Source organism: Drosophila sechellia, chromosome 3R (assembly GCF_004382195.2).
Source record: "Drosophila sechellia strain sech25 chromosome 3R, ASM438219v1, whole genome shotgun sequence".
NCBI lineage: Eukaryota > Metazoa > Arthropoda > Insecta > Diptera > Drosophilidae > Drosophila > Drosophila sechellia.
Window position 1 is genome coordinate 2871236 of NC_045952.1, and position 16742 is coordinate 2887977.

The 16742-nt window shown below is 40.0% G+C and overlaps 1 protein-coding gene across 1 annotated transcript in view; it reads left to right on the forward strand.

Annotated features, from left to right (window-relative positions):
• Positions 1-500: 500 nt before the first annotated feature.
• The window catches only part of LOC116801542 (piezo-type mechanosensitive ion channel component), an 85045-nt gene continuing 68803 nt past the window's right edge, over positions 501-16742 (forward strand). The window contains exon 1 of the mRNA XM_032721858.1: positions 501-614. Coding sequence (XP_032577749.1) covers positions 526-614 — 89 coding nt within the window. The 5' untranslated portion in view covers positions 501-525. The remainder of the gene's footprint in view (positions 615-16742) is intronic.

Consider the following 16742-nt stretch of genomic DNA (forward strand, 5'->3'; position numbering starts at 1 on the left):
AATAAAAATCGGCCTTAATGAATTGCAATCCTGGCAATTATACATTAAAAGAACTAAAAGCTCTGCGCGTGAAAAACAAACTTAAAAGATGATGCGTGCGCTGATTCACTACAAAGTTAAGAGCGATGCTGAAATATGGCTGTATTCAAGCACAAGCGCTACCATGGAGACAGCGGATAAAATGATAAGCCACCTGGAGAAAATGTTCGTAATGTCCAAAGAGTCAAAGTTGAGTATGCGGCAAAAGCTACAGAACTGCGTCTGGATCAAACGTGAGGAGTTCTCCAAGTACTACAATGAGAAGTGGCAATTGGCGGATAATTTAGCACTGGCAGATGATGAATTTTTGGAATATGTCATTGACGGCATATACGATGTCAATCTACGCAATCTGCCTATGTCGCGTTCGTTCAAGACCGGAGCCCAATTTACCAGAAGACCGTAGAGCAGATTATCAGAAGACACGAGGTAATTGCTACAGTCGGGGCCACCTGGCCAGAGAGTGCCGCAAGCCTAAGAAACAAGATGGGGCCTGTTACGCATGTGGCTTGCAAGTACATGTGGCTAAGGAGTGCAACTAATACAAGAAGTCGAAGGGCGGAAACAACGATTATGTAAGTTATATTGAATTAACATTTTGTACAAATAATAATATGCTGAATCCCATTTTTTAGCAAGAGTAAAGGCCAAAATTGTAATTGAAAATGAACATGAAAAAATATCTGAAATTAAAAAAGATTCGATAGTTGAAGAAAATCAAAATAAAAATAAAGAATTTAAAAGTTATTATGAGACAAAGGCAGACGAACAAAATAATTTTGAAAAACAACTATTATTAATAGATTACAATGATAATGAAAAGGAATATGAGATAGGTTCACAATTAAATTTTAAACAAAGATGCGAATGTTATTAAATAATATTATATTAAACCAAAAAGACCGAGTGAACCGAATAAAAAATGTGAAATGAAGCTAAGGTTAGAAGAAGACAAGCCGTTTAGTTTTTCGCCAAGGCGTGTAACATGTAACGAATTAAAGTGATGGAAGACAAGAGTACCTGTACTTGCGGGTGCACGCTTTAGAGGCCGGCTCTAGCTCATGGCGTTCGGTGTAGTGGTCTTGGATGTACAGATATCTTTTCGTTACATACAATAATGAATAAGACCAAGAAATTGAGCGTGCTTACAACAGCAACAAAAGGAAGGAGCTAGTATACAAAAACGGAGGAAGCAAATTAATACCTACGGAAGAGGTATTAGTTCTAGAACAGGAAAAGTTTGAGAATTTTGTGTCCTGCGAAACACAGGTGGAATCGTGTTCGCGTATTGCCCTACCCTACCTAAGACCACTTTCCTAAAGAGCAAGGCTCTAGTGGTCCCTTCAGTACCCTACGTCCGGAGAAAGATCAGCCGAGTTAGTATTTAGGTTTTTAGAAATTCATATTTTCAATATTCAACGTTGCTTAATAATTAATAACAATATTTATAGCTAAAAATAAGTACATAATAAAAGAAGCAAGTAAATATTGTAGGGGTACTATAAACCCTCTTATTTAAATAAAACAGGAACGCAGGATTTAGCCTCTTAAGTTTATTCGGTACTTTGCATTTCCAACTTTAGCAATCGACTGACTCCCTCTCCGTTAGCGATCTGCCTCTATGCTTGTTGCTACAGAGCCGATGTTGCGAAACTGAGAGAATGACACACTTAATGTTTATATACTTAATGTTGCTAATGTAGCCTACTACAATTCGACCATCCTGACATTTAAGATCACCTGATCTTGTCGAAATTTTCTAACTTATACTTATTACATTGTTCTAAATATTTTCTTTTTTTTTTTTTAAGTGTTCCATATAGCTTGTCCCACTGTATTTCGTTTATTCTCGCCACATTCTTTGTTGCTTTTCTCACCGCCGCCATCTTCGTCGCCGTCTTCGTCGCCGTCTTCGCTGTCGCAAACTTCGTTTTCGTCGCTATTCCCGTCGCCCCACTGTTGTTCTTGTAACTGCGTACCCCGCTTCTGTCGTCATGTTTGCCGTTACTTTTGTTGTTGCGCGCAGCGCTCTTCTCATCGCCGTCTTCGTTGCTATCTCCAGCTTCGCTGTCACTTTCGTCGTCTTATGCTCTCCGTCTTTTCCGTTATTTCTTTTTCCTTTTTGAACATTATTATTGCTGCTTCCGTAGAAATCTTCTTCCTCGCTTTTTTATAATAATTTCAATTGATTTCGCTTTTCGTTTGTTAAATTATTCAAACGCAAAATCAATTCTCTTTTTGTTCCCGTGGTTGGTTCTTTTACTTCACTCAACCACCCTTTTAATTGCGCCGTCGATGCATTGCTTATCTTCATTTTTTTTTCTTCTTTGGTTCGTGATCGGCCCACTTCTGATATTGTAGGGGTACTATAAACCCTCTTATTTAAATAAAACAGGAACGCAGGATTTAGCCTCTTAAGTTTATTTGGTACTTTGCATTTCCAACTTTAGCAATCGACTGACTCCCTCTCCGTTAGCGATCTGCCTCTATGCTTGTTGCTACAGAGCCGATGTTGCGAAACAGAGAGAATGCCACACTTAATGTTTATATACTTAATGTTGCTAATGTAGCCTACTACAATATGTATATACAAACTAAAGTAAGTCAAGAGAATCTAAAGCAAGGTTTTTCTTTGTTGCGAAATCAGAAAAGGAAGGTTTAAGCCGTTATTCAAGAACGTTACAATTAAAGAGTTAAAGTTACTAGCTGCTAAATATATTTAAGAGAAGGAATAAAGCATTTATTTAAATCTTCCATAATTTTTAGTGTGGGTTCTCTCTATAATCTTGTTCCATGATCCATGAATCTTGTTTATTGTTATAAAGAATTATTAAAGAGAAGAGAAAAAAAAATTGTTTGTTTGATAGTGAGCCGCGAGTAAATTTGGTTAGATTTTCTCCTTTTTTTTTCTTTTTATAATTCAAGCGGCAGCTTTCGCCACTCCGTTAGGATCAATTGTTTATTAGCAGTGTGTATAAAAATAAATGATGACCTCCAGTAAAATTTTATCGGTGTACTTTACCGAATATTTCCAATAATAAAATAAAGTTTTATAAATGAAACTCACTTAACTTTTCACTCCTCGGCGAAAGATCGATCTCCCGGCGCAGATGAGCTGAAACGAAATTGTGGCATTTTCCACAAATACTTTGAGAAGGTATAATTTCGGATTACACGACTGCGAACAAACTTTTATGAATTCTTACTAGAAAATTCAAAGGAGCACTCTCAGAAAAGGAACTCTTCTTAAAAAAATGATTAGTTTAGGTTAGCTTACATACTATATAAAAATTTTAAGTACTAATGGGCATTCAATTTAAATGCAAGAAAAAATTGGAAAATGACATGTCTGAGTCTCCTACTCGAGTACACATATTTTTTTTACAGCTTATTGTTAAACCTAAAATACATTATGAAAACTTAACTTCTTACTCTCTACGTTCAAAAATGGCGGTTCGGGAATTAATACATTCGAGTACAGGTTAGGTCAGATATTAAGCGTTTTCCCGCATCTAAATTCTAAAGATCAATTTAAACTCGCTTTAATTTAATTTTTAATGTCCATTTTGGACTACCAATCGCGCTATAATTCTCCGTAAACTTAACCTCAATTTGGGCACTACTTTGTTGTTGTTTTTTTTTGTTTATTAATTTAAATAACCCTCCGGTGTGTCCCGGCTTATTGCCGGTTGTGATCCTGCTACTGCGGCTGGTCCTTCTCTGTCCCTCGCTGGGAAGGCGCTCCACTTCACGGCCTGGCTTAGTTATCGTCTCTCCTTCTGCACGCCGGTGGCGGTCCCGTCGAACCGTGGGGTCAGGACAGTGATGCGGATACGTAAAAGCTGCCAAGCAAAGACCCACCTGCCTTCAATTTCAGCTGAGATTGCCCCAGTGGAAACTTGGGGTCTGGCGACAAGGCGGCGGTGAGATGGCTGCGCCAAACGACGATCTTTTCGGCTTAAAAAATTTTTTTTTTATAGCGGGGAAACACGCGCCGGATTTATCTCGCGCACCAATATTGTCGAAGAAACGCAGTACTATAATATTTCCCGCGACAAGAAAATACTTATGCCCGCAAGTTAGAACTTTTCAAATCGCACTTTCACAACTCGACTCATCGACTGTTCTATTCGAAAAGAAAGCAAACAGGAAAGACAAGCCGAGGTGTAAGCCATCGGCGGAAATCACGATCAGCTGAACAACACTTTTTTCCCGATAACCGAACTATCCCAAACTTATCGGGTGCAGCTTATAAGGGTTGCATCCCATCTTGTATGGTATATTCCAGCTACTTCATACTGCATCTGGTATGACCTTACATTGGTGTGTCACAGCTGACCGAAAGATTACTATCGATTATTCATCGAGACTTTATTTCCCACTGCTTCAGTCGCCTCTACAAAACCCCCCCGCTACACTCAGACTAGGGTACTCATAGACACCCTAGGCTGAGGCCGACTGAAGGCACCTTACTGCCGAATGTCCTTGGCATGCTAGGTTCCCACAACTCGTCCTTGAAGGTCCTCCAGCTCGTAATACGCGTTTCCGATCGTCTTCCGAACTCGAGATTTTACGAACGTAGGTCCAAACTTGGCGTTATAACCAGTTTAAAAGCAGCTTGGCTTGAAATTCCGCCGATAAACTTCTTGTCCTTCGACAAACGAAACCATACGAGAACGGAGATTATATCGCTTCTCGGTCTCGTTATGCTTATTTCTCATCTGATCAACAGCTTGCTTCCGCATTATCTCAAAAGACTCGTGCCGGTCGAACTTCAGAGAACGATCGTCCAAAAGATTTAAGCGTCTGATCAACGAGTACGTCGACCCTGAAGTGATCATGTGTTGCCCAAATACTGGTATAATAAGTCCCTAATAATAAGGACTGGTACCAATGCTAGAATGCTTCTGCATATCTTCTGGTCGAGATGCAGATATGCCCTGATTGCAGCAATTACCGATCGGTTTACGCGCTTAGAAGCATTTGCCTGAGGCGAGTGAACAGCGGTCAGCGTGTGCTTAACGCCGTACTGCTCCATCAGTTTCTGGAACGTCCTAGCTCGAAATTGAGAACCACTGTCTGACAGTATCACTTCGGGAACTCCGAACGTCATGAACAATTCGTTTTCCAGATATTTTATGACGACACTGGAATCGATCTTCTTTACTGGTTTCAAGAACACGTACTTTGAAAAATGATCCAGGACAATGAAGATACCTATGTTGCCGCTCCTTGACCTAGGATACGGTCCGAGAAAATCAATGAACAAACGCTGGAAGAATCGCTGAGACTCAGGCGCTTTTCCCAATGGCGGTCTGAGAGTGAAATTTGGAGATTTAGTACTCTTACAAACCTCACATGCACTAATATAAGCCCTGACGTCCGAAATGAGACCGGGCCAGAAATTATATCGTCGTATTCTTTCTATGGTTTTGTGAATGCCACCATGCGCAGCTAACGGACTATCGTGCGCGCGATCCAGAATCTTCGATACTAATTCTTTGGGGACCCAAAGTTTCCAGGCGTATTCGTCATGCATTTGTTCTACAGTCAGGTGCTCAGCTTTTCTGTATAAAAACCCGTTCTTCACCTTAAGATCAGGAATATTCGAGGTATTTCCCTTCACGGTCTCTACTAATTTTACGTACTCACTGGACTGGAAAAATTCTGAATCTAAATCAACAATCAAGTTATCTTGCAAGTCCACAGCGGCCACAATCTCTTCGTTTACAATGTATCCGCGACGACATTTAAAGAACCCTTACGGTGTTCAATCTCAAACTTGAATCTCTTCAAAGCTAATGCCCATTGCGCCAGTCGCGAATTTAAATCGTGATTGGACATTAACCACTTAAGCGAAGCATGGTCGGTTATTATCTTAAATGGGAGTCCTTCCACGTATGCTCTGAAGTTCTTGAGAGCTACTATAGCGGCCAAACATTCCTGCTCTGTGACTGTATAATTGCACTGAGCTTTGTTCAGCTTCTTTTAGACTAAGGCGATAGGACGCTCGTCACCATCTTCAGATACTTGCACCAGCACTGCCCCTACGCCTGACTTACTAGCGTCGCAATGTATTGTAAACGGCTTCGCAAAATCCGGACTACACAGGACCGGATCTTTACTAAGACACTCTTTGAGCTTGTTGAACGCTTCAATTGCCTCCTTCGATAAAACAAACTTCCGCTTCGTGGTCATTAAGTCTGTCAATGGTGCAGAAAGTGTCGCGAAGTTTGCGACGAATTTCCGGTACCATCCACACTCTTCGGCAATAGAAAATCGGTAATATCGGCCACCTTTTCAGGGTCCGTGCGTCCGTCTCCGATAATGTGGCCCAAAAAGCTTAATCGTCGCATACAAAACTGACTTTTAGCGACGTTTAGCGTTAAGCCAGCGCGCTTTATGTCCAGGGCTAACTCCCTCAGTACATTCAAATGGCCCTCAAAACTGGAAGATACTATCAGTAGGTCGTCTAAATAGATAAAAACCATTTGTTACATAACCCAAAAGGCATGATTGATATAACGGTCTACCCGGGACGGTAAAAGCCGTTTTGTCCCGAGATTGAGGATCCAAAGGGACCTGCCAATATGCATCCTTCAGATCCTGGCTCGATATATACTCGGCTCTCGGTAAACGACTTAGTATCCCGTTTATTTGCGGTAACGGATATGCATCCTTCTCCGTAAATCCATTGACCTTGCGACAGTCAAGACAAATTCTAAATTTACCTGGTTTAGTCACCATCACGATTGGCGAAGACCAAGCACTCTCAGACTCTTCTATCACCCCTAAGCGCAACATCCTGTCAATTTCCGCATGCATTGATTTTTCGACGGCGGGGAGACAGGGAAATGTCGTTGCTTCACAGGCCTAGCTGTTCCCACATAAATCGAGTGAGAGACCAAATTCGTCTTACCTAACCCTTCCTGACTAAATGAGGGAAAACAGTTGATTACATTCGCCAACTTAGCTTTGTCATCTTCGCATAATTCGTGCTGATCCACCACCGTTTGCAGGTTTCGGCTATTTTCAAATTAGCGGGGAGAAGGTCATATAATTTCCAAAAGTCAATTCCCAAATAGAGATCCTGTTTCAGCGATGGCACGACAAGCAATTTCAAAAGCTTTTTGAGCTATCACCGTATTCCACGTCTATTTTTAGCAGTCCTACTATACGTTGAGAATTACCGTCTGCTGTCGCAGCATCTCCTTTTAACGACTTGAACTTCTCGCTTTCCATCGCAGCTTGTACTAACCCTCCTCCAATACAACTAATCGACGCGCCTGAATCCAACAATCCATAGACCAGGCGATTCGATAAGCGAATCGGTAAGAACGGTCGAGGGTCTCGAGGTCCTGTCGGGATAGAACTAATGTAATCCAAACTGGCTTCACACATTTTGACGTTCTTCCAAAACAATTTCAAGCATCGAGAACTGAGAGATTTCCGTTTAAGAATTGCAGGAGATTCTCTGAGATCCGAAATGCAGACATTCCGTAACTGCGAAATTGTGCTGTGAAGCAGTCTATAAGCAGGTTTAATTGGTACGTCAGGAAGGGGGAGGAGACACACTTTTATTGGTGTTCTCTACTGATCGGTCATTGTTGATTGATTTCGTGCGGCATTCGAAGTCTTCGGTTTGACTGGCAACTTCGACATGCCGACCTTGAAGTTTTTTGAGCACTTTTTGCAACTTGGTTTATAGGTGTTTCCTGCTCCACACCCGTAACAAAAAACTCGTCTTTCGGCTACACATTCTTGATATCGGTGTCCTTTGACTCGGCACTTCCAACACACTAGAGAAAAAGCTTCAATGTCGTTCTCACTTCTGTATGTTGACCTCACCTCATCTTCAATCTCCTGACAGACCTCGGATATCTCACGTTTAAACGGTGTATCTTTCGCGTCACTAAATCTTCTGACGTCAGCCAGGAATGCCTCCCGTCGCTTACAATTTTCTCTCAACTCCGACACCGTTCTAACATCTAAGTTCAAAATTTCGTGGCGAATCTCAGGACGAAGGTTACTTCTTAGCACGCGGACAAGTTTGTTGGCTGTCCAAGGCTGCTCTAGCTGGTCGACTAACTCGGATACTGTATCGTAGGAACTATCAAAAGTTTCATTTGGTTTTTGTTTAGTATTCCTAATCAACTCTTCTATGTCACCATCGTCGCGACTCTGTCGAAATTGCAGTCGTAGGGCTGACAAAACCTTTCCCACAGAATTTCACCGTTGGCTTTATGATAGCGCCAACAGAAGTCATTATCCTTGCCTTCAAACAATACATAACAAGTTGAAATTTCCTTTCAACGTCTGCCTTGTAAGTGCTTCGACTCTGTATATAAAGTTGTCCACTGACACTCCTACACCGGAATATTTTATTTTCCAACCATTTAGTATGTGGACGACTTTATCCGGCCGATCAAACAAATCGGAAGAAGCGCTTCGTGGAGAAGGAACAGGATTTGGCGTTGTTAAATATTGCCTCTCATAGGCACTTGGTTGATCAGAGGACATTTCACAGGCTGTAACGACTACCGCCGGACTCGGAGCGGACATTATTCGCTGCATGCATGTGGTGATAGCGTTTTGTAATAAATCTGTCATCTTCTCTGACAACGTTTCTAGAAGCCTACGCTCCATGGCTAACAAAGCTACCGCATTAGCACTTTCAGCGCTTGAACTAGCTTCATTGGTGTTAGCACCGCGAGCTGATGTCGAAGGGCCCCCGTCTACTGTTGCGGGTGGAAGATTTTTAGTTTTACTACGAGTTTCTCTCCCTACCCTTTCGGTTGTTTCGGCTGGAGGCCTACAGGTTAGTTTACACGTCGGACAGATCTCACTTTTTTTAAAATGATTCCCAATGCATTCCCTGTGAAATTCATGGTGACAGGTTGCCACGTACAAGTCTGGTGTGCTGATCTCGGCTGCACATAATGTACAAACAGAGTTTGAGACACTAGGAGATCTCCTTGTTGGTGATCGGTCTAACCGCATCATACTTTAGCAAAATTTCAGCTTCAAAAATGGCGAGCAAAAATAGAATAAAATTATATGTAAAAATATCAACAATAAGGTGCGAAAAAGGTAATAAAAACTGAACTCTTGGCTTGATGTTCTCCTTTCGTAGGGCTGTCTATTATTTCAGCTCAAAATTCTCACGAAGGCGTAGAAGGTGTTTCCTTAAAAGAAGATATTCCATTTGTTAGACTAAATTTCAAAACAAACAGTAGGTGTATTAGTGAAGTCTTGGATCGTGCGCTCTTTCTCTGCACGAATATTCCAACCTAAAGGACCAAGAAATTGAGCGTGCTTACAACAACAACAAAAGGAAGGAGCTAGTATACAAAATCGGTATACCCACCTATTCAGTCGCCACTACAGGCGCCTGGTATATGTAGAGAAAGAAAAATTACAAGTAATCTTTGATGATTATTTAAAAGATGGTATTATACGACAAAGCGTATATAATGTTACCAATTATATTGGTAAAAAAGAAATTGGGTGGCATTCGGATGTGCATAGACTAAAGGAAACTTAATAAGATCACGGTGAAAGTTAAATACCCGATGCCATTAATTGATGTTTTATTAGATACCCTAGCAAACAAAGTTGTGTTCTCAAAGTTAGACCTAAAAAATGGATACTTCCATGTTTATATGGACGAAGAATCGATAAAGTATACATCATTTACCACGCCACTAGGACAGTATGAGTTCTTCACAAGTAAGTGTAAGTTTTTCCAAAGTGTGGTGAAGTATTTAGGATATATAATATTAGAAAAGGGTATTAAAGCAGATGACAACGGTGTGAAAGCAATTGAAAATTTTCCAGTGCCACAAAAAGTTCGTGATGTTCAGTTTTTTGGGGATGTGCTCGTATTTCAGAAGATGCATACAGAATTTTTCAACAATAGCAAAGCCACTCCATGATTCCACAAAGAAAGACAAAAAGTTTGAGTTTGGCCCAGCGCAATTAGAAGCATTTAATGAATTAAAAAGCAAGCTGTTAAAAACGCCTATTTTGATATTGTACAGTCCTGAGGATGATACAGAATTGCACTGCGATGCAAGTTCGATAGGTTTCGGATCAATCCTTTTGCAAATGAAAGCAGAAGGTAAGCTACATCCAATTTTTTACTTCTCAAAAAGGACAACGGATACGGAATCAAGGTATCATAGCTTAGAACTGGAAACACTGGCAGTAATATATGCATTAAAAAGGTGCAGAGTGTACCTACAAGGAATTGAGTTCAAAATAGTAACAGACTGTAATTCCATCACAATGACGTTGAACAAAAAGGAGTTGAACCCAAGAATAGCAAGATGGGCCTTGGAATTACAGAATTATTTATATAAACTAGAACATAGATCAGGAACTAGAATGAAACACGTTGATGTTCTTAGTAGATGTAATACGATTTTGGTAATAGAGGAAAATACATTTGAGGACAATTTAGTTATATACCTAAACAGAGAAGAGAAGTTGAGAAAGATTAAAGAAATGCTAAGTAAAGAAGAAAGCGAATTATATGAAATGCGAAATGGTGTGATTTACATAAAAGTAAAAATAAGTTTTTGTTCTATTTCCCGGAAGCTATGGAAGACCACGTTTTGTATAAATACCACAATGAGTTGGGCCATGTAGGGATAGACAAAGTTACGGAAATGGTCGGTAAAAGTTATTGGTTTCCAAATGTTAGAAGTAAAGCAGATGAACATGTTAAGAACTGCCTAAAATGTATAGCTTTTCAAGAAAGAAATGGTAAGCAAGAAGGAACTATTAATATTGTACCAAAGGGAAGTCATACATATAGATCACTATGGTCAGGTAAATCAAAAGAATTCTACGAAAAAACATGAATTAGTAATTGTTGATGGATGCACAAAGTTTGTGAGATTGTATCCAGTGAAATCAACAAACTCAAAGGAAGCAATGGAAGCCCTAAGTGATTACTTTAGAGCGTATAGTAGACCAACGACCATTGTTTCAGACAGAGGGACATGTTTTATATCAGATATGTTCGAAGAATTTTTGGAGTCAAGAAACATTAAGCACGTCAAAATTGCAACAGGCTCACCACAAGCGAATTGACAAAATGAGCGAATAAATAAATAATAAATAAAATAAATAAAACCTTGGACCCATGATTAGTAAGCTCGTAGATGTAGAAAAAAAAGTACAGTGGCACAAAGTTTTGGAAGCAGAAGAGTATGCAATGAATAATACAAAGCACATAAGTATAAATGAGCACCCAACTACAATGCTGTTTGGAGTGAATCAAAAAGGAAAAATGCTAGATTGTTTAAAAGAAAATGTATTGGAGACAATGCTAGAAAGAAAAGAAATTAATTTAGAGAAAATTAGAAAAAATGCAAAAGTTTCGCAGGAAAAAATACAGAACTATAACAAGAAATATGTTGACGCTAAACGACTAAAAGCAAATAAATACAAATTAGGAGACTACGTTGTGGTCAAGAATTTTGATTCAACAGTTGGAGCGTCTAGGAAATTAATAACCAAATATAAAAGCCCCTATGAAATCGCCAAAGTACTAGATAATGATAGGTATTGTATCAAAGATGTGGAAGGTTTTCAGTTGACACTAAAAAAAAGAAAAGTCCAAAGTAAATGTAAAAAACAAAACCAAACCAAATGTAACAAATAGTGAAATAAGTAACGAAAATTAAACAAATGTAATGATTACAAGAAGGAGAGCGGCGAGGACCAGGAGATCCTAATTATCAGGATGGCCGAGCTGTAGTAGTAGTTGTAATTGTATATAAGTATAGTAGTATAAGCCCCATTGCAGTATTAGAATGTAGGAACTAATTATAAGAGTATATTAATAAAACATATAAAATATGAAAAGGAATTCAATTTAAATAAAATTAAGAAATACAAAAGTGATGTAAACTAAGTCTACTCCTCGGGCAAACATTTTTATATTTATTTTATTTATTTATTTAACAAAATTAAATATGTATACAATACTAAGCCTAATAACTTTAATGAGTACTAGCTACGGGGGCCTTCGACTCGAGACTTATGGGTTATTGCTTTATATAATAAACTGAGCTTTTTGGACAAATTTGTAAATTTTTTAGATATTTTCACAAGATGGGTTACTCAAACAATTCGAAATGTGAACCAAATAATTGAGATCTAATTGAGTGCAATCGATTACAGGCGTCGAGAATATGGTCAACGGTAAGCTCGTCCCCGCATGTTGGTCGCGCCGTTCTCTTCAGTAAGTGTTGATAGGCGTATGAAGGTCGCGCATTCCCGTTTATGTACGTTCGTTGGTGGCTTGAACATGATGCAATTCGGTTTAATAAACTGGTACCTGTGTATGAAGAGTGCCCATTCGGAGAGTTCTTTTCTTTAAGGTATAGCTTGATTCGACTTTGGAAATCCTTGGAGTTAAACGGAGTGAAAAGGATTGATGGTGTAAGTCTCATCTCTTGGGCGGCTTTGTCAGCGAGTTCATTTCCATGAATACCTTGATGACTGGGAACCCAGAGTATGGTGATTTTTCTTGTGTTGTGGGGTCATTATGATTCCAGTTGCGTATAGCGGAAAGAGAGGAGAGGCAGTCTGTGCAGATAGGCGCCATCCTCATGCTTTGAGGATGGCGAAAGCTTCGGCTGTGAATATGGAGTTGTATGACGGGAGCTTTCCTCCTGTAATTATTTTACGGTTGCAGTCAACAACCGCAAACGTGGTTGGGCCGGTGACTTCAGAACCATCAGTGTAAAACCAGTTTTTCCCACCAAGATGCTCTTGTGCGCTTATAAAAAGTTTTTGGTGTTCTATGCGGCATGTATCCTTTTTGGCACCATTGTAGATTTTAAGGTTTATGTTTGGCTGTTTGGAACCCCAATGTGCTGGCGATTTGAGGGGCTTCCTGGGCTTAGGGAGGGGAAGGTCAAGTAGCTTGCTGTAGTTGGCGCAACGTCTTTGAGTGGATATGCACTTAAAATTCCGCTTTTGTTTAAATATGTCTCCGAAGTGTTTGGTTCGCAGGCAGTTGGACGCGGTGTACAGCTTCGGGATAAGCATCAATGTAGTTTTTTCAACGAGTGATTGGATACTCGGAAGACCAGATTCTGCCAATTTGCACGATACTGGACCTGTGGGAAATGCGTGAATGGCGCGACGGACCGCTCCGTGATATGGGGCTTGTAGCTTTTTTTAATGCGATTTAGCACACCAAACGAAGATTGGCAGACCGTAGTCAATTTTATATAGCATTATAAGAGTCTTCATATGTATGTAAGAATATTTAGATGATAGAAATTTAATAATGTTTCCAGTTGTTTTCTTAGAGTCTGACAGTGCTGTTGGAAAAGTAGTTTGGAGTCGAATGTTATCCCCAAGATTTTTAAAAAGTTTACATCTTTTATTGTGCGGCTGTTAATGTCAATGTCGGAAAGGTTGCAACGTTGTTTCCGACATATAAGTTAACTAAAAAAATTGCACAACCTAACTCAGCTCGCTACATTGTAATAAAAAGCTGATCTATTGTCTGAATAACTTCCTCACCAAGGCGCGTGAGTTACCACAGCAGAAATCTCTTCGTCAACTCCCCCACCCCTCAAACCTCCACGGCTGAGCTGTTAGTTCGTCGCCCTCTTATGTTGCAACATAGTGTAACATTGTGGGCGGAAACAGCTCAGCAAAAACACAAACAAAGACATCAGCAAATCATAAACAAAAAGCATTCCCCAAATCTGCCGGGTCAGCAGATTCTTCAGCACTTCATGGCAACCGCCAAGTAAAACACTTTTAGATTCTTGTTAGTTCAGATTTAAGCGAACTGTACAACTGGGCAGTCATATATTTTATCAATAAAGCAATTGAAGATAAAACTGTCTACTTGATAATTAATTGAGGATATTTGAGGTTGACAAGGAGTCAACCAAATTTACAAAGGAAATCTCCGCAGGAAGCCCCTGCTCTCCAAAGTATAACTCGTGCAACCTAAATTCCCCTTCCACTGCCTCTGCAGCGAACACGCCATCTGCTGCTGACCATTTGCCACAACTTCTCACTCAGCAGTTTCTTGTAGCTGCAGCTTTGTCGCCGCTACAACTGTCGCCGACGCCGCCGCAGCCAACTCAGCTTAGCTTAGGGATAGCATTGATCTAAGTAATCAGTCACAATCTCACATCTAAATAAAGAACACCGAAATTACTTGAAATGTTTAATTTATAAAGTATTACCTTATATGTATTTCCTAATATTATAAAGTATTACCTTATATGTAATAGTTGTCATATTTTAATGGCAAGAGAAGCCCCAGAGGTTGCTCCCCCCACAAGTTAATTTCTTGCAATATTTCTAAGAATTTTTCTCTGACTGTGTTAATATTTTTTATTTTTGTAAAGATTATGGCGTCGTCTGCGTATAGTGAGATGTAAACATCTTTATGCCGAGTTACAATGTAATTTATATCTTCAATTGCTATCATAAATAAAACCACAGATCCCCACGCGATCGTAATCTCTTTCAAAATCCGTCGCTAAGAAAGAGACATGATTTTTGGTCGAAAGAGCGTTCGAGGTGAAGGGGGTATGATACTCTGTCGGCCCCAGGGCTTTTTCCTTTTGTTTTGTGCTACTGAATTTTCTATTTCAAGCAATTTGAATTTGGAATCTAAGCATGTAACCGATGGGGAAAGTGAGTCGATGAGATAGGGCTTTGAAAGATACCGATTTTTTTCTCGTATATGTTTTGTTGAACAATTTTGGTCAGAAGAGTGTTCAGACCAAATTAAGGCAAACTGTTCGGCGATATTAAATGATCCAGTTAGAGTACCTGAGTTGGATTTGATATATTTGAATGGTGTGTGAGGGATACCGGCTAGGCGTTTTATATCGGACCAGACTATTTTTGTGGAGGATACTGAAGAGATTTTGGAAATACATTTTTCAAGGGAATGTACGGGTTTTTTCAAAAGAACGTGTGCATTTTTGGATCTGATAAGGTTCATATTGGCTTTGTAGGAAGAAAACAAGAATTGCTTTTAGTCCCTAAGCTGTTGAAGGGTAGCGTTCCACCATGTGCACTATGGCTTTGTGGATCACTCTTTTCGTTTGCGGAATGCTGCAGTTTGCAGCTGCTCGTATGACTTTCATCATTTGTGCGACTTGCTGATTTAGGCAACCGTCAGTACAATATCTTGATTTTTCGGAACTTTCATTAAAGCGTTTCCAGTTTGCTAGGTCTGTCTTGTAAAGTAAAGTATTATCCGGACGGGTAGGTGTGTTCATGTGGATGGTTATGGGAAAGTGGTCACATCCATGGAGATTATCTGATATAGACCAGCTGCACATATGGGCTATCTGTGGAGATATCAGTGAGATATCGATGTGAGTGAAAGTGTTGTGAGTTGAAAGGTGAGTCGGCCGTATATTGTTTTCAAGAATTACGCTTTCAATTTGTTTACCCCTTGTGTATGTGCGCGGCGAATCCCACAAAGGACACCATGAGTTTAGGTCACCCAGGAGTATTTTGAATCCTTTAAGATTTTGTAGAATTTCTGATATGTCAGAGAATGAAAAGGTTTGACTTGGTGGGATGTACGCATTAACCATATTAATAACCTGTTCAAATTTAAGCTGCAATGCGTAGCAGAGTATGCTAGAGTTAATGTTACGATTCTCCGATTCGGTCGCTGACGTGTGAAGACGTGTTTTCATCGAGCTCCGTACATAATCGGTTGTTTTTAGTGAAATGAATGGTTTCTAATATAATACAAACAAATAAATCGAAAGCGAAAGAGACGCTCTGTGCGATGCACCATCGCTCGAATACATATTCTGTGTTTGAAATAGTATAAGCAAGTAGTTTTACACTATGAGCCAGAACGACGCTCGCGTTCAGCGACAACGTGAGCAAGACGATCGCCGGCTCTCATTGCAACGAAACAACGCGTACTTCTCTTACGTCTCCGCGACTTCTGCAGACAGCGAGCGGTCAATCACCCATAACCCGACAAGTTTACCATTGCCAACAACTCAAGAAAGAGCGCGTTTTTGCTCTCCCTCACTACTGTCACAAAACCCCCAATCTCCAAACACTTGCGAAATTTCTTTACGCTTACTTACGGTGACTAGTACTGTGACAACAACAACCACTGCAACTGCAATCACAACAACAACTGGAACGGTATCGTCAGCTCGCTCAATTTCGTCGACGAAGGCATTTGCTCCTACTGAGCCAGCGATCAAAACAAAAACGCAATTTAACGGTTCTGTTGCGCTATCAGCAAGCCAAAACGTAAACAAGAACGCCGGGTCCACCATACAGACTGGAATGGATCGCTACATAACAATAAAAAGAAAACTTAGCCCTCAAAATTATAAAAGTCAACAAACAGAAAACAAATCAAAAATTACACGCGACAATGCTAACATGCTCACTAACAAAACGCCAGAAAAAACCAACAGATTTGAGCTGCTGGCAAATTCTACTGATGAAAGTATACAACCGGCAAAGTCACCCAAGAAGGTCAAGCCTCCTCCAATATACATTCGCGAAAAAAGCTCAAGTGCATTAGTGAACAAAATAGCCACACTTATAGGAGAAAACTCATTCTACGTAATACCCTTAAGAAAAGGGAACATAAATGAAACAAAGGTTCAAACTGAAACCGAGGATAGCCATCGTCTACTAACCAAATTCTTGGATGAAGC